This window comes from Leptinotarsa decemlineata, unplaced genomic scaffold (assembly GCF_025532065.1).
Source record: "Leptinotarsa decemlineata unplaced genomic scaffold, Ldec_3_MD MMD2_P_RNA_scaffold_4, whole genome shotgun sequence".
Lineage (NCBI taxonomy): Eukaryota > Metazoa > Arthropoda > Insecta > Coleoptera > Chrysomelidae > Leptinotarsa > Leptinotarsa decemlineata.
The window spans coordinates 3,641,571-3,660,283 of NW_027412531.1; the positions used below are offsets into that span (position 1 = coordinate 3,641,571).

General features: G+C 34.4%; 1 protein-coding gene across 4 annotated transcripts in view; it reads right to left on the reverse strand.

The window, feature by feature from the left end:
* Positions 1 to 18,713, reverse strand: part of Dmtn (transmembrane and coiled-coil domain 2 protein Dmtn) — a 140,989-nt gene that overhangs the window by 18,606 nt on the left and 103,670 nt on the right. For all 4 annotated transcript variants that reach the window (XM_074186690.1, XM_074186689.1, XM_074186688.1 and 1 more), the window contains exons 4-5: positions 9,716 to 9,944; positions 1,241 to 1,368 (exon numbers count right to left, since the gene is read on the reverse strand). In XM_074186690.1, coding sequence (XP_074042791.1) covers positions 1,241 to 1,368; positions 9,716 to 9,944 — 357 coding nt within the window. The remainder of the gene's footprint in view (positions 1 to 1,240; positions 1,369 to 9,715; positions 9,945 to 18,713) is intronic.

Sequence of the window (18,713 nt, forward strand, 5' to 3'; positions counted from 1 at the left end):
TTGATAACATAATAGAGGCACAAATTGAGCCACTGATAATTCAGATTGGTGAGGATGACACTACTGATGAAGAGACAAATTCATCCAGTTGAATAATTTTGATTAATATTTCTTTTGATTTTACATAAAATAAAAATTATCAATAAAGAAATAATTACGTCTCTTTTCATATAATGCTTGAGTGCGCTGTGAAAAATCCAATGAAAATCTTTTTATATTACACATATTATCTGCATTTTTCCCGTTGAACTGCAAAACTTGTGCATTTCACTCGTTATTATAAAAAAGTTTTCCTAAGTATGATATAGCATTTGCGATCAACAAGATGTTGGTTCTGAATACGACCCTGGCCAATTCTTGGGATTTTCAATGTCACGTGCGAAGGGCATGTCAATGTTTACATCCACTCTATCTTGGATTTGAATTTGCTTTAAAAATATATAATTGTACTAAATCTAAAAACAAACATTAGATGAAAAGTCAATCATGTCTAAGAAATTTGTTCAATCATATTTATTACATTACATTTGTTCTATAAATTATTCTGTTCCTCAATAAAATTTTACTAACTAATATGGTGTTTTTGTTCACTTTGTATTATAGATTGTATTGTAGATAGAACAGGATAGTGCCTCTGTGATGGATATGTGTAGTTGGACAAAAAGATGCAAAATAGTTTTAGAGTGAACTTGGTGTGTTTGTTTCTATTTCCTAGTAGAATCTGGAGATACTCAAGAATTTATAATAACCAATTGATCAAATAGTACATTATTTCATTTCCATATTGTCTTATGCAGAACAACGAATAGGTAAGAGAATTACCACTTAATATCCACCAGCAAAATATTAGGTTGATATTTTAGAAGAACTTCAAATGTACAACGCAGATATAGAAAAACTGAACGTAGTTCTTGCAAATATCAGCTGGGAAGAGGCAACTCAGAATATAAATCAAGTGGACCGTTTGAGACAATTTTCAATATATTCCCAATGTGTACATTAACAACCTTAAAACAGCATGCAACATATACAAAAACTTCTAAAGCAAGATGAATTTTACGATGGAAATTATGAGCGGGTACATTTTAATTACCTTCAACTGAATTTTTTCGTTCATACAACACACCACAGTTTTCCATGTTTGAGGCAAAAAATGAAAATAAGAGTAATAATCCAAACCGATAAAATGTAGGCATATTATGTTAGTTATTGTTACAGGGTCAAACGTAAAACTACTCACTTGAAAGTTGACTGATATTGTCAGCGCTCCCAAATTTGTTTTTGATTAGATGAGCAAACTCTCTGGGTTTTGACATGACCGAGCCTCCCACATAGCTGATGCCATCTCGAATATTACCTCCAACATTTCTGAAAAAGAAAATAACAATGGACCAACATATTCACTCAGTTCAGATAAAACAGAGGTTCTCAAACTTATTTTGTCTACCGCCCACTTCGAGAATTAATTATTTTCTAGCACACCCCAAATTTTTTTACTTTACTACATCTTGAGAATCACAATCGCAGTCATTACTGTAATAATTGAATTATGTGTGTCATGTGAAAATAAGACTTTCTGATGAGGGTAATGTAAAACACCATTTTGTAACGTTAGGAAAACTTTTCTTCACGTTATTAAAACAAACATTTCAATTTGAATTTTGAAACTAATCCAATGTGAAGGATGAATTTGATAATTTTTAACAAGTTTGTTAATATCAGGCTCGAATTTACTCAAAAACAACCGTAAGTCACCGCGTTCGGTAATCTGCAACCGATTTCTCTTTTTAGTTAGCAACGTTGCCACTGAATTAAATCCACGTTCACACAAATACGATGATGGGAATGCTATCAAAAATTGTTGAAAGGTGGACCACAATCCAGGGTACAATTGCGGGATTGGCTTTTGTAGCCAAATTTCTTGGTATTCATTTTTGAATTTTATTTTTATTTCCTCGTTCGTTATCAGTTCTTCTTCCAGCTGGGGTGATCCTGCTATGCTGACATTTGAAAAAGAATCCAATTTCACTGAATTCGCGCCTTTAACAATTAATGAACTAAGAAATATTATATTCTCGTTTGACAAAACTAACAAAGCAGAAATTTTAAATGATAATTTCTTTAAAAAAAGCTTTGATGTGGCTGGGTACGCAATATTAAATTTAATTAACACATCACTTAGAACCGGTGTGTTTCCAGATCAATTTAAGATTTCCACTGTTGTTCCTGTACCGAAAATTAACTCAATTAAAGCTGAACATTTTAGACCATTAAATATACTACCAACTCTTGAAAAAGTGTTAGAAATGTCTGTATATAACCAATTAATTCAGTACTTTAATACCAATAAATTGTTTATAGGCAACCAATCAGGTTTTAGAGCTAGACACTCATGTGAAACGTCTCTACAATATTTTATAACTGAATGGAAAAATACAATTGATAGAAATCAGTACATTGTTGCGAAATTTCTCGACCTTAAAAGGGCATTTGAAACAATTGACCGAAATATTCTACTTGAAAAATTTAAATATTATGGGATATCAGGGATTGTTTTCGATTGGATTCAAAGTTACTTATTCAACAGAAGACAAATAACTAAATTTGGAAAAGAATTGTCAGATGAACTTATAATTGAGAGTGGCATACCCCAGGGTAGTGTGTTAGGTCCATTGCTTTTTATTATTTACCTAAATGATATTAATCACATATCTGGATCACACTGTATAATTCTTTTTGCAGATGATACATTGGTTTATTGTATACATGAAAATTTGGATCAGGCAATTATTGAAATGAATAGGTCTTTAAATAGCATTGAAACATATTTATAATAATAAACTGAAACTAAATGTCAATAAAACAAAAAGTATGATTTTGACATCATCTTATAAGTATAATCAAATTGTTTGGGCAAATGCTGTTATAAAAATTAATAATGTTAGCATTGAAATTGTGACTGAAATAAAATATTTGGGTTTTATAATTGATAAAAATCTAAAACTAAATAGTCATGCTGATTTTATTTGTAATAAAATATCTAAAAAACTTTTTTTTCTCTATCGTATATGTAAAAAAGTGTCTATGTATGCTAGGTTGACTATTTTTAAAAGCCTAATACAACCTCATTTTGATTATTGTACAACATTACTTTTTCTACTTGGTAAAAACAAAATAGCGCAATTGCAAAAGCTTCAAAATCGGGGCATGCGATTAATATTGGGATGTAGCCGTTACTCAGCAATTAAATCGATGTTACAGTGTCTAAACTGGTTTTCAGTTGAAGAACGTATATTATATATGACTATGATCTTTATATTTAAGCTGCATAAAGGAATGCTACCCAATTACTTTCAAAAATTCTTATTGAGAAATAATGAAGTTCATGATTACAATATGAGAAGAAATAACAATTTTTACATTAATAAAACTAACACTAAATTTGGAATGAATAGTATATTTCATAAAGGCTTAAACGAATTTAATAAACTACCACAATTTGTAAAAGAATCTAATTCAATAAACCAATTTAAGTCATCATTAAATAAGTATATTAGTGGCAGCTCATTATGATATTTGTAATTTTTTAAAATTTTTTAATGTGAACTAACCTAATAATCTATAGATATGTATGTATATTTGGTTTTCCTTGAAAGGTACTTTAAAATGTTACTATATTTACATAGTTAATGTCGTGAGATATTTATGAATTTGTAATTTTTCTTTTTTTGTATATTAGGCTTGCCTACTTAATAAATAAATACAATACACCCAGTCCGGTATTTCCAATTTTAAAGTGTCCTGGATTCGTTCTGCGAAATCACTGCGGAGGTTCTCCAAATGTTGGCAGTAAACAAGCAAGTCATCGTTGTTGAATGATACTGCTGACAAATTAGGGAAATTGCGAAACTCACGTATGCCGATATTATTCTTGTATAAGAGCAATTTGGCTACAAAAGCAGCAATGACATTTTTTGTTTTGATCAAATTCAAATCGTCACCTCGAAGTTGGAGATTGACATCATTAAATAATTTATACAGCTCTATCAAGTACGCAATATCATTCTTTGAAGTGATGAGGTTGTCGTGCAATTCTTTGTCTTTGTTTTCCAAGAACTCTATTACAGAGTCAAATAGATTGTAAAATCTAGCCAGACAGCTACCTCTTGATAACCAACGCACTTCTGTGTGAAATAGCAATCGGTTGAAATCTTCATCACTAGCAACATAATGCTGATTAAATAATCTGTCATTTAAAGAGCTGTTTCGGATTTTATTGACTGCTTTGATGATATATTGCAGTGATTGAGAGAGGCGCTCACTCAAATTTTTCGCAACCAAATGTTGCCTATAAATGACGCAATGTACAGCGAGCACATCTGGAATTTTATTTTTTAAGTACGCTATGAAGCCTTTGTGACGTCCTGTCATAGCCGGAGCTCCATCCGTAGCAGCTGATATAATATTCTTCAGTGGAATTTCTTTCTCACCAGAAAATTTTTTCAGTGTATGATATATGGTTTCTCCTTTTGTATCCGTCTCTAAATTTCTGGCAAATAGTAGTTCTTGATATATTTTCTCATTTTTAATAAACCTCACGTATGACAACAACAATGCTTCATTGGTTGGTAAAGTGGACTCCTCTAATTGAATTGAGAATTTAGAAGTGTTCAGATGATTGCACAATGACTCTTCGATGTTTTCAGCCATCTCATCAATTCTTCTTTGCACGGAACTATTGCTCAAAGCAACTTTTCGGATAATATTTGCCGCTGGTTTACGAAGCACAGTAGTTAATACTTGTTTTATTGCCGGTAAAAATAAATCCTCTCCAATAGTGTGAGGTTTACCTGTTTGAGCAATTAGCATGAAGATATTGTAGGAAGCTCGGAGTCCGTCGTCGTCTTGCTTAGAAGCCGCTGAAAAAAGTTTAGAGACAGTTGGCTGAGCTGAGTGGTCTTTTCCAGTTCTTGGAAATAGTCACATGTTTGTCTTTTTTATCTGAATGCATTTTATTCAAATGATCTTGTAGCTTTAAGGGTTTCATCGCTTCATTCAAAAATGTTTTTTGACAAAGAAGGCACATAGGCGAAGATGGATTTGTGGGATTTTCAATAAATCCATATTTTATATATTCCGCGCTATACTGCCGTTTTCCTTTTTTGCTTCCGATATAATTTTGTTTTCAAAACTGCCGAAGTAAGGAATCGAGTATTAAAAACTTGCTAATGACACCACTCACAGTATTCACCACCGCAGTTACAGCATTTTACATAGCTAGTCGCTAACTAAATTAATTATTTTTCGTAATATCGTCGAATGACATTACTGGCTGGATGGCGCGCGCACTTTTATATGAGGCACCGGGCGGGCCTAGTACTTTCGAGAATGGAGACTGGAAACTTCTCGCTTTGCATTGAAGCTTACCGCCATCTACTGTACAGTTTGACAACTATCGGACAGGAAATACAACTGTCTAGTCCCCTAGATGGCGTTACACGCGCGTTAAGCGTAAAGGAGAGGTAAAGTTTGTGTTGAAAGCAAAAAAACATTTTTAAATTAGCCATCGCACCCCTAAACCGCTTCAACTCCCCCCAATCTTCTCTATGCCCTTTACTGCCCCCCTATAGGCCTCCAGCGCCCACAAGGGGGCGTTATCGCCCACTTTGAGAAAGACTAAGATAGAAGATAATTCAATACAAACCGATGGTGCAACATTTTCAGAATTGATTCTGTTACTGATAGTGATAAACGGCAGAAATATAAGAGTTTTTGTAATTATCTTACAAATCAATCTATCATGTCTATGAAGAAATATAGATGGTACCAAAAGAAATCTTATTATTATAATAGTTGGAATAATTCGGGAAAAAATATGACAAATATTGAGCATTATTTTTATATATGGTAAAAAATGAAACTCACAAATTACACTGCTGTTACGAAAATGAAAGAATTTAAGGACAATTTTATGAACGTTCAGTATGTAGGAATGAATTATGCAAGTTTGAGATATGCGAGTGCTGAGAAACAATGGTGTTCTTGGACACCAGAAAATTTCTCATTTGACCATTAATTTAATCTATGTGCAATGCCTTTCGGGACTAAAACAATGAATCTCAATTAAGCCATGAAAAAGATAAAACTCGAAAGTTGACACAAGAATCAACATCGCTGTTTTTCCTTTTTCAGCTAAGCAATTCCCAACTACACATTATCAATCATAATATTCTAATTGATTTCACGGTAATGTCAACAAATGGATTGGATCATTGTTTAATTAGTGAAAAGCACTAATTGTCACTTATATCAGATCAAAAGAAGCTCTTACAAAGAGTTGGAGTGCTACAGGGATCCATCCTGGGACTCTCTTCCTACCTTAACTCTATAGAAATGCAGATTTGTAAGGTACTATATACAGATGACTTTAACTTTTAGACGTTTCCCAATGTTTATAGAGTGATGAAAAAGAAAGCCAGAAAGTTTTTTCTAAAAACTAATGTCTCCTAGGAAAATACTCCCTTTTAAGTAAACGAGATTCCTATGACCAGAAATAGCTATAGTCCGTTCATAATTTGTTGATAGCTCACTGCAAGTTTGACCCTCATTAGAGAACTGAAATACAGAGAGGACAGCTAATATGATATAATAACAAAAACCAAACTAAAACTGGCAGTTTAAGATGTTTTCGACTAACCTACCTTGTATCTGAAGAAATACAATACAGCTATAAAACTTTTAATCCGATTATGTAGGTATTTTGAGTGGAAATGAGTGACCAGTGTCGTAGAGTATATGATTAAAACATTAGTTACTTTAAATAAATGAATATATTAATATTCTTAAACTGTAGGTACTGTAAATTGTATTTTTATTTTAAAAAAATTTTTTTATTTTATTCAAAAATAATAAGTTACTTGCAATTTGTAAAAGATACATTTATTTAATTAATACCTATTTTTAAATGATATAAACTACGATTACTTACAAAACTATTCAAATTCAAAATAAACAGGATCATCTTCGGAATCCGAGTCGTCTTGCAGGTTAATAATTAGCGGTTGTGTCTCTACAGTCGCATCAATTATATTGTCAAGATCCCACATTTTTTGTTCTTCTTCTATTGCATGTCTTACTGCATCTCGCCAATTTTGTTCTGTAATATGTTGTAAAGACTCATATAACAATTCGCGTACAGCTTGTATTTTATATGACGTATTTTTTCTAGCCACATAGCTTTTCATTTGTGCCCAAATGAGTTCAATTGGATTTAATTCGCAGTGGTAGGGTGGAAGTCTAACGACTGTGATGTTTCGTCTTTCCGCCATTTTGTCAACTACGTATTTCTTGAACTTAGATTTGTATTGCCGGGCAATTTTTAAAAGTTCTGCTTAAACCATTCCATCTTCGTAAGGCAGGGACTTATTCCGCAGCCAGTCAATGATATCCTGTTTCTTCCACGCAGTCGTTGGAAGTCTTTCAACTAGTCGTGAATGATAAGGTGCATTATCTAATACTATAATTGAATTTGGTGGTATATGTTCAATCATCTGTTCAAAATACTCTTCGAAAACATCAGCTGTCATCCCCTCGTGATAGTCTTTTGTGCTTTTGGATTCAAATTCCAACAAACCATGCTCAGCAAATCCTTTTTCACTGCCAATGTGAGAAACTATTAATCTACTGCCTTTACCAGAGGGTGGGGAAATACCAGTAGACCAGCCTTCCATAAAGGCTTGCCTGGAGCTTGATATATTTTTATCTGTCCAAATTTTTGTGAGAGTATGATCTGCGTTTACCCACGTTTCGTCCTGATAGTAAATTGGCCTTCCTTCAGCCCGAAATTTTCGTATAGATCTTAGATACTTTCTTCTCCAACATATTATCTCTTCCCGGTCAATCAAAAGTGATTTTCGGTCTGATTTCTCCCACCGGAAATTTAATTCTTTTAAAACTTGCCACAATTTGGTTCGTCCGACATGAGGCAAATCCGGGTCGTCTCTAACTTCTTGCAAAATTTTGTTTAAGTTGGGTATTTCTTTTTTGTAAAAAAATTCGTGAATTTTCCTTCGAATACCATTTTTGGCAAATTCATCAATTTCAATAGGTTTTCTCCCCCTCTTTAAGTATTCGTTTGTATTTGGGTTAGCTATACCTTTTTTTTTCTTTCTGATAGGAACCTATATATTGTTGACTCCCCTACGCCCGTCATATTGGCACAACTCTTGATTATGTTCTGAACAGTGTTTGTAGGATTCTGAGAAACCAGAGCATCGTGAACGTTCAAAACAATAGTCTTCTCTCTTGGTGAATAGACAGACTTACTGACTGTACGCAACAGTACCGGTGTAAAACTTGATAATGTTGATGATGACGAAGCCATCGCAAGCAATCAAACAAAACAAGCAGGAACGAAAGGTACGTATATGTTTGTAGGAATATGAAAAAAAGTTACTCACGAACTGCACAAAATTCGAAAAATAAATATTAGAGACGTTAATTACTGCCGTAGACGCCGAAACACCAACGAGCCGTAAATTAAATGCGATTAAAAAATGTACTAAACCAAAAATTATTTTCGTTCGTAACAACTTCACCCTTTCAAGGCAAGTTTCGAATATAAACTGAAGCTTTATATTTAATGAATTAACACCTCAGGAACCTCCGCCTATGATTTTACGAGTTTTACGACCGTTTTATGACTTGGGCCCTCATTTTGTGCTATCGACAAATTATGAACGGACTATAGTTATATAATGGTTTTTTAAGAACTTTTATTGTGACAGAGCAGATTTGTCGCTTCCAGTGACGTGGAAATGTAAAGTGAGTGAATCACCTCTCAAAGTTGATCAAAAAGGTACTGATAGGGAAACTAGTGTTTTACACTCGAATCTTCTAGAATTCCACCTGGATTTTGCAAGTGAAATTTTGTATCAATAGATTTTTTTATGTATTAAGTTGCTTAGCGTTCCTGAATACTGATATGTTTCAATTCCATATGAATGTTTGTCTGTGCAAACTAAACGAGAAAAGGTGATTATATTTGAAAGTATTTGTTCCAGATGTATGTTTTTATATAATTTGTATGTCAAATATACTTCTGTACGCGATCTTACACAACTTTTGGCATTTTTATTGATGATGTATTTGATTTTTTCATCCTTTCTTCAGAAGATCCCCAACTTCATGTATTGAAGAAAATTAAAATGCTGAAAACGGTTTTTACTCTTTTAAAATAGAATATTTTCACAATAAACGAAATTTCTATGCCTGGAATTATTTTTGTATTATTTAATATAATTATATAAGGGCTTTGATGACTGTGATACATTGGCATTCATTCATTCATTAAAATAAAAAATCAACAAATATGTTCAGAATGAATTTTAACTTCTATTAAAAACGCAATTTTGATACACTTTAGGCATTTCACAAACATCAAATATTATTAGTGTGGTGTTGATAGTAATTTAATTCGTATTCTCACTATGTATTCATTTTTTCACTACTGATTACTTGCCCGATTTTTCTCAGCAATTTTTAATTTTCATTCATGTCTTCTCCTATTCGTAACTTTCTTTTGATTTGATGTTATTAGATTTATGATTGTTTATATTCAAATATTTCGTACGAAAAAAATAAAGGATCTCATTCTAATTGATTTCTAACTGATACTAAAAAAAATCAATTTCTTATAAATAACAAAATAACTCACTTCAACCCTTGTCCCATGTCCCGGAGTACCTCTCTTGGTGGTCTATGACTTTGAGCGGAACCATGAGTCTCTAATTCATGAACACGCTTCTGATAAATATCTAACTTTTTTTGTAACTGTGAAATAACTTGTGCACTTTTTTGATTTTTCTTCTCAAACACTGCCTTTATCCTCTGTACTTGTTGCTTGTCTGCATTAGCTGCCAGTTTAAGATACTCGTTTACATTATCTGAAAAAAAAAATCAAATTAGTTTATACAGGGTGTCCCCTACGTCATGGATCAGAATCACAGGGGGGATTGTAGAGGAGGTCATTTGCAATAAAACGTTCGTTATAACGTTGGTTCTGATTCCTTAAAGATTTCGCGTAATTCAGTTTTTTTACTTTCAGAAAAACTGTTTTTGGAAAGAACAATAGTATATTGTACAACAAGTGAGAAAAACGACATATTTCTCACGAGCGCAGTGAGAAATATGTCATTTTCTCACGCATTGTTCACTGTACTTTTTCTACGGTTGCGTTGTTTTCAAGTATTGAAAATTAAAATAGTAATTAACAGTTATATTTGAACAATTTTGTAAAGTAATTCCTGGTAGACCGTTTTGTTTCAACATGTTTTCGGTAATTGGAAATATTAGCTGCGGTCGAAGTTGAAGTTGATGGGGAAACGTACTGAGCTTCCACAGCATTGCTGTGTTCAGGTTTTAATGGCGCTGGGGGCTGAATGGATTCTACTACTTATACTTTTTGAAATTTTCATTTTGTTAGCTATGGAGTTGTCAATATAAGATTTAGCATTATTGCTGGATTTCCAACCCCCATGACGTTTTAAAGTTAAAAGATCTGCCCCTGCATTAACTAAAATAGCCGCATCAGATGACCTTCGGAAACAGTGGCCAGTATATAATTCAGGGTTTGATAATTGCAAAAATTTCGCTATTTCTTTCGCCATGGTGCCAAATTTATTTATCTCCACAGGCTGTTTCATACATTTGCTATTTTTGTAATAAAAAAAAACGTGTTTCATTTGTACATGGTCGAAGCTTCACATATTTTTTGTAAATTTGGTAGAATTAATTCTCTTGTGAGTGTGAAATTTCTAGGAACCTTGGTTTTAGTATCGGGTAATTTTATTAAAAGGGCCGAATTAAGATCTTCCATGTCATCAATTTTTAATTTTCGAAATTCATCTCAACGGCATGCCCCTGTAAGGCCAATAGCTAAAGCAGCCTGAAATCAAAACCAAACATTCATTTTTCGATAACAATTTAAAAATGTTCAATTCGTACCTTTATCAGCAAATACTTTTCATCAGGTGCATCTTTTAAAAATTTTTGAATTTCTTCAGAAGTCAATGTTTTTGACTGTTTTGGAGCATATTTTTCAGATTTGCGTTTTAAAAATGCACGTAGTTTTATGTATTTTGATATATCAACACAGTTTTTAATAATTGAGGTACTCCTCAGCATCGAGTACTGAGACCATAATGTTGATGATTTCAATCTTCTTGACAACTCTTCAAAATAAACTAACACGGTATTTTCGGAACAAGAATTTACCTTGGTTTTCATTTTCCAGTCCATAAAGTTTCTGTAAGCGATTTCATATTTTTCTTTTGTGATGTGCTTGGTAGCAAATTATTGCAAACCTCTATTGCTTTCTGAACAATTTCTGGAGGTGTATTTTCCAACTCTAAATCTTCGTATTCCATTATACAGGGTGATTCAAAAGTACTTTGACAAACTTCAGGAGGTGATTCCTCACAATATTCTAATATGAATTGTCCAAATAAATAAATGTCCGGAAACGCTTCGTTTCCAAGATACAGGATGTTGAAGTTTTATTTTTATTTTCGTTTTTTTCAAATAACTTTTGAAATACTGAAGTTAATTAAACGAAACTTGGTAATAGGAGGTTTTTGAGGTGTCGAATTCGAACCTGATGTTCTTATTGCTCTTACTCGTAGGGGGCGCCACCTACACGTCTTTTTCTTTTTTAAAGATTCATAACTTTTTTGGGCGTACTTCTAGCACATTTTTCAGTAAAAAAATAGATTCCTCTATCATATCTACGTAAATAAGCTACCCTTGTTACTAGTCGCTGTAAGCAACCGTTTTCTAAATATTTGGACTTGAAAACTTCAAGTCGATTATTTGATAATCGATGCATGTTGAAGTTATTACGAATATTTTGCTTTTTTCACAAGAATGCTTTGGAAATGAATTTGACGTTTAACTCGTTTGAAGAGGTAATTACTGTTGGGTACGTTCCTTTATGACATCCTTAAGCTTTATGAGGGGTCAGTAGAAATTCTTTAATTCTCATTACATTTCAGTTGAATTTTTTGTAAAAGTAATGTATAATCGAAGTTTAAAAGTGGATATGTTAATATTTGCAGAATGTCATAGAAATTCGAAGAATGTTCCTAAGTTGTATGCACAGAGATATATATTTTAATCGGCAACATCAAGCCCAGCAAAATTTTTCAAATGATTAGAATCGCTTTAGGCAAGAAGGAAATTGAGAGGTGAAATAGAGGTACATGGGGAGATTGAGATTAACCCTCTTACTATGGCTGAGGTTGATAAAACAATTTCTTATAAAAACATCAGACATAACTACAGATAAGTCATGAATCAGTAGGAAAAATACTGAAATATCAGTGACATTAACATTAGTATGCTGACGATGGCGATAAGCAAAATATTTGGTATTGGGGCCAATAAAATCGACATGCAATGAGAAAGGTCAATTTTCAAGAAAGGTTTAGCGCCAATGTCTGGGCTGGTATCGTTAGAATCATAATGATTGGACAGATACTGTTTCAAGGTAAGTTGACAGGGTATGAGCACTTAAGTTTCTCTTCGAAACGAAGTCAAGATTAATCTACTTTTAGCACTTTAAAGTTGAATACACTTCCATCAATATGGAGCACAACTTCTTAATACCGGAGAAATTCTTAATTACTTAATAGAGCACTTTAATGATCACGCTATGGTGGCCTGCCCGCTCACCAGATATCAATGTACTCGATTTCTGCATTTTGGGATATGTACAAGAAAGAGTATACTATGCAACACCACCAGCCACTGTTAAAATGCCAGAAGAAAGAATTCTACGCGCTCTCATAAATAACTCCTGAAATGTTACGAAACGTTGAGAAAAAATTAAACGAGCTGAAATGTGTCTTGAACAAAAAATAATGCTTTTAGAATATTTAATCCAATGAAACAATAAATTCAGATTTTCAATAATTCAAGTGTATCACTGAAGTTGTTATCAGTTAATTTTGTTAGGTTTTGTTAGAATGACTATGTAATATTTCACTACAATACAGATAAATATATGTTATCAGGTAGGAGAGGAGCAGTTGATTGGAAATGAGATATTAGGACATTCATTAGTGATTTGAGTAATATATTTTCTCGTAGTTTTCATCAAGTTTATTACCATTTGAAACCGTCAATAGCATTTTTACTAATTCAACCGCAAATAAATTAGTATCGTTAAAATTGTCAAAAATAAACACATTTATTAGTGATTTGAGTAATACTTTTTTCATAATTTTCATCAAGTTTATCATCATTTGAAACCATCAATAATATTTATACTAATTTGTTAGCTTGTTGTTTTTGTTAGTTTCGTAAATTTTTGTTAATCCAACCGCAAATAAATTAGTATCGTTATAATCGTCAAAAATAAACACCAAAATGTATACCTTATCCATCATACTAGTTATTGAAATATGCGATTGTTATTTTCTTCTATCACCTGAGATCTTTAGATTATAATAGATCGTCGAATCATGGCCACCTGATGCAATATCAATAAATGTGTCTCTAAAAATACCACATTCTAAACCCGAATGAATGACTGTCTTCATTCCTCTTCCGAAGTTGCAGCGAACATCACAAAATGTCATTCCATCTAGTGGACGAGGTACTAACCAACTGCATATCCGTAGTTTGCCCGATTCCTCTGAATGAGGAAGAAAAACTTTCTTATTAGTCAGTGGGCTATGCTTGAAGACTGGCAGTAAACAAACCTAAAGAAATGAACTTCAAACGTTGAAGCCAGTCTCGATATACCTACACAGTTGGTTTAATGGACTGACACCTATCAGACAATAACTATTCCCCTGACTAATACCACGAAAGGCGTTGAATTATATCCGACAGGCGTCAGTGCAGGAATCTTCACAGAAAATTTCCTGCATATGCAATTGGCAATACAACTGAAAGAGGTTCAGATCTAGGGTTTTTCGCCCAAAATGAACCAGTTCGCAGCAAACAATTATTTTACGAACAACTACACAGATACATTGTCATAAATGCGAAAATACGAAACTAATCTATCTAGCAGGTCGCTATTAGCGATAGTGACAATTAAATTAGTATTACGCTGTCGAATTTTCGAAATTGAATTAATACTAATTGTGTGTTGTTGTTCTGTTCTTAATTTGTTACTTTGATAACTCACTTGTTATTAAAATGGCATACACAAATGAGTAAATGACTGATATGCATTACGTTTACAGTCTGTCGCAGGGAAATGTGTTAGAAGCTTCTAGAAGATATGCTGAAATGTATCCTCAACGGCAGGATCCTTCACATAGAATATTTGCTCGACTTCATCAACGATTACGAGAATATGGTTCATTCGACAAAAGAACGCAGGATTGTGGTCGCCATCGCGAAGTACGAACACCCCAGCTTGAGGAAGCAGTACTTAATTTGATTGAAGAACAACCTACTACCAGTACTAGAAAGATTGCTTTCCAGCTAAATGTGGATCATATGACGGTATTTCGAATTTTAAAGGAACAACTCTTATACCCTTACCATCTGCAACGAGTACAGGCACTGGTACCGCGAGACTTTCCGAACCGTCTTGAATTTTGCAATTGGATGCTGGAAACTAACCATCAAGAACAGTTTTCTCTTAACGTATGGCTCGGAGTTATTGGGGATGATTTAATTGGGTCTCATTTTCTACCTCCTCGATTAAATGGTGAGGCATACTTTCAATTTTTAAGAGAAGTGCATCCAGTACTGCTGAAGGAAGTTCCTTTGGCCATCAGAAGGGATATGTTTTTTATGCATGATGGGGCTCCCGCCTATTTTAGTTAAGTAGCACGTCAGCATTTAACTGAAATATATGCAAATCAGTGGATAGGTCGAGAGGACCCCAGAACTGGCCCGCTCCACCCCCGGATTTCAATCCACTCGATTTCTCTATTTGGGGCCATTTACAGCATTTGGTTTATCGTACTCCTGTTCACGATGTAGAGGACTTGAGAAACCGCATCATTGATGCGTGCAGGGTAATCAGAGAGACTCCAGGAATATTTGAACGAATACGTGGATCAATGCGCCGACGTCTAGACGCATGCGTAATGTCTGAAGGTAGACATATTGAACATTTACTATGATTTCTACATGTTGTGTATTTTGTTATTGATAAATTAGTTTTGTTTATTACCTTTTAATGTTTTAATGCAGGTACTAAATACAAAATAACAATACATCCAGTTCTCATTTATGACGATGTATCTCTGTAGTTGTTCCTAAAATAATTTTTTGCTGCGAACTGGTTTATTTTAGGCAAAAAACCCAAGGGACATTTTTTATTTAGACTGAAACAGGCTATCGGAAATACATTTTTAAATGGTGAACAAATGATAAGACGAAAAGTTACATTGGAAATGCATTTTTGGGGTTGCGTTTTCCACCCCTTACAACCATGGGGTAAACCAAATTAATTACTGGCTAAGTGTCTTTTTGGTAGTACAAAACGTCAGATTAATTTCAATATTGTAACTTTTTCAGTGCTTGTGAAAAAAATTGTTATTCAAATTTTATGTACCCCCTTTAAGGGGCTGTACCTTAACAAGGGATGCTCCAATGAAGTTTCTTTATATGAAAGATCCTATATTTTTTTGATGAGGAATAACCTCCTTGAATGTTTTACACTTATTCAGTTACACCCTGTATACTGATCGATACAGAATATTATACTCTATACCCGAGGTCAGCAACATGGATACCGACGGGAGAAGGAAATATTAAGAGCGGATAGTTGTTGGTTCACAGATGGACCAAAAACAACTTCCGGTTCTGGTGCAGGTGTTTTCAGTCGCAGACTCAGGACAGAGATATCAACTTGCGTAGAAATATATGCGACTGTATTTCAAGCAGAAATTTACCCTATTGAATTGGGTGCAGAGAGATTTGAAGAATCCAACCTCACACACAAGCCAATAAAAATATTATCGGACAGTCAAGCGGCGTTAGAAGCTCTTAGCTCCTACCGAGCAACGTCTAAATTGGTAGCCAATTGCCAAAAACGACTCTTCTCGATAGGAAAACTTAAACAATGTCTCTGGTCTGGATTCCTCGCCATACTGGCCTGGAAGGTAATAAAGCTGCTGACTCTCTTGCAAAGGAGGGTGCTGCAAGCGGCTTCATTGGACCAGAACCTGTCATTAGCATCGCTTTGGGCTTTGCCAAACAAACACTCAACACCTGGATGGCAAGAAGAGTTATGGACTTCTGGCAGAATATTCCAGGATTGGCTCACTCCAAGGCGTTTATTCACCTTTTGAAGCTTGATTTCAAACAGTTGTTGGGCTGCAGTAGGGATCAACTACGATGTCTAACAGGCCTTCTTACTGGTCTCTGTCATTTGAATCATCATATGCAGACACTTGAACTGTCGGAAGCCAGTGTGTGTTTGGAAAATGGTGAAACAGCAGAGCATATACTTTGTGCCTGCCCCGCTGGGGACCGAATCAGGTTCTTAGAGTTCGACAGATCCGTACTCTTACCATCTGACCTGAAAGACCACTCACAATACAAACTGGTTGGCTTCGTTGAGAAGCTGGGTTTATTTGGCCGAGTGTGAATAGATGTGAGGCACAATAAACCTTTGCGGGTTGCGGTGGAGGGTCGAGTAGACCCACTCACTTTAGATCTAACCTAACCTTGATACCGATGAGCCACCCAGGCATTTCCCAAAGGCGAAAACCCACCAAGAAAAATTATGATTACTGTATACAGTGGGTTTCAAAAAGTTTGCACCATATGGGAAACTTTTTTATTATCCATTTGTCAGAAAATTTTATTCTTGATACAAATTGGTGGATTGCGGGAAACTTGGATTTGAGTTGTCAAAATTGTAAATTTCCAAACTGTGTACAAAGGAGAACAAAAAATAGAAATTTTGATTAAGAGTGAACTATCCTTATTTTCGACATTATTAAAGAGTTCATTTAGAAAAGTTGTTCAAGTTTGAAAACGATATTCAGATGTGAAATCACAGCCACCTACGTAATAAAACAAAAAAAAATAATTTTTTTATAGTTCTAGCCTCATAAAGAGTCCTAGTACTACTGACAGATTTGTATTACTTAATTGTTTAGCATTAATTAATTTAGTCGATTATATCTTGTCTTTGAATAATACCGACAATTATGGACATACATACAGAGTGAAATATCAATTTTGCACAAAAAAACTAGTAAAAATTTTAACCAACATCGACATACCAGTTCGAATGATAAATTGGACTAAATTTATTATTGAAATATTATTATAGTCATATGAGGGAGGCGCCTAAGGTATATATGAGATACCAGTACTCTTTATGAAGCTAGAACCATAAAAAAGTGACTTATTTTTGTTTTGTTACATAGCTGGATGTGCTTTCAAATCTGAATATTGTTTTCAAATTCAAACAATTTTTGTAAATGAACTTTTTTAATAATGTCGAAAATAAGGGTAGCCAAAGCCTCGGTAAATAATAACATTATCCCGAGGGCATGACAGGAGTCGCATTGCCGACTCTTTAGCCAAGGAAGCGGCTGGACTAAGAATTTTAGGACCCAGTGGACGGCCTGATGACTTTAACAATTGCGGATTTAGCCAAATGTCACACCCATGCTCAATCCCTAAAGAGATGGGGTGAAATCAAAATATGCAATCTTGCCAAGATCACCCTTGGCGATCCTGGGAAGCTGGCGCTGGATTTCCGACTGGCCACTGTCAACTAAGGAAACACCTCCACAGTATGGGACTAGTGGACACATCTCTATGCAGGATTTGTGAACAGGAAGACGAGACTGTCGGGCATGTCCTGTGCGAGTGCCCGGAGTTATCGTCAATAAGAGAGTGTGTGTTCGGCCAGTCTTGGCCTACACCTGATGATATAAAGGAGATGTCTCCCAGTGACCTGTCCACCTTCCTGGAAAGTACAGGATGGACGATGACCTTGGAGGACAACTCTTTGGGAGGATGTGGGCCTCTAGCCCAACTGACTACTGTCATTTCAAGTATTTCAATAACTTTCTCACCGGTAGAACCTTCGCCATCAGGACCAGACAAAAACAGCCTTCGTCGACTTTATCGATCCCCAAACACTCAATTTTTATGCTGACAGAATCGAGCGACTTGTGTTACGTTGACAAAAGTGCACTAATCCAAATAGCACTTATTTCTATCGAATTTAATACGTATTCAAAGTAACTCATAAAAACGGACAATACTTTGAAACAACATAATTAAAATATTTTTTAACACAGTCCAAAAACGTTCGCCAACAAGAATGTTTTTAGGGCAATAAACTTATTTCACTCTCTCTTTCTCCCTCCCTTACTAGATCATAGGTGTTTTCTGCCGTTTAATCGTATTCGAGCGTGTATTCAAAAACGATTCGTCGTGACGTCATTAATAATAAAATTCGCCAGAATGGAATGATTCAGTTTGTGTCAGATGTCAAATTCAATATTGAAAACTTGCCGAGGCCATTGAATCGAAAAGAAGAAGAAGAATAATGAAAACAAAATGCAATTTTCTCTAACCTCAATTAATCGGATATGTGCAAGTAATAAATCTCCAGCTTTATTTTGTACATCCTTACAATGTATTTGAAAAAAAGTTTTCAGTACTTTATGAACTATAACGATTGAAATAAAGCAGAAACTGACAACCGACGTAACGTA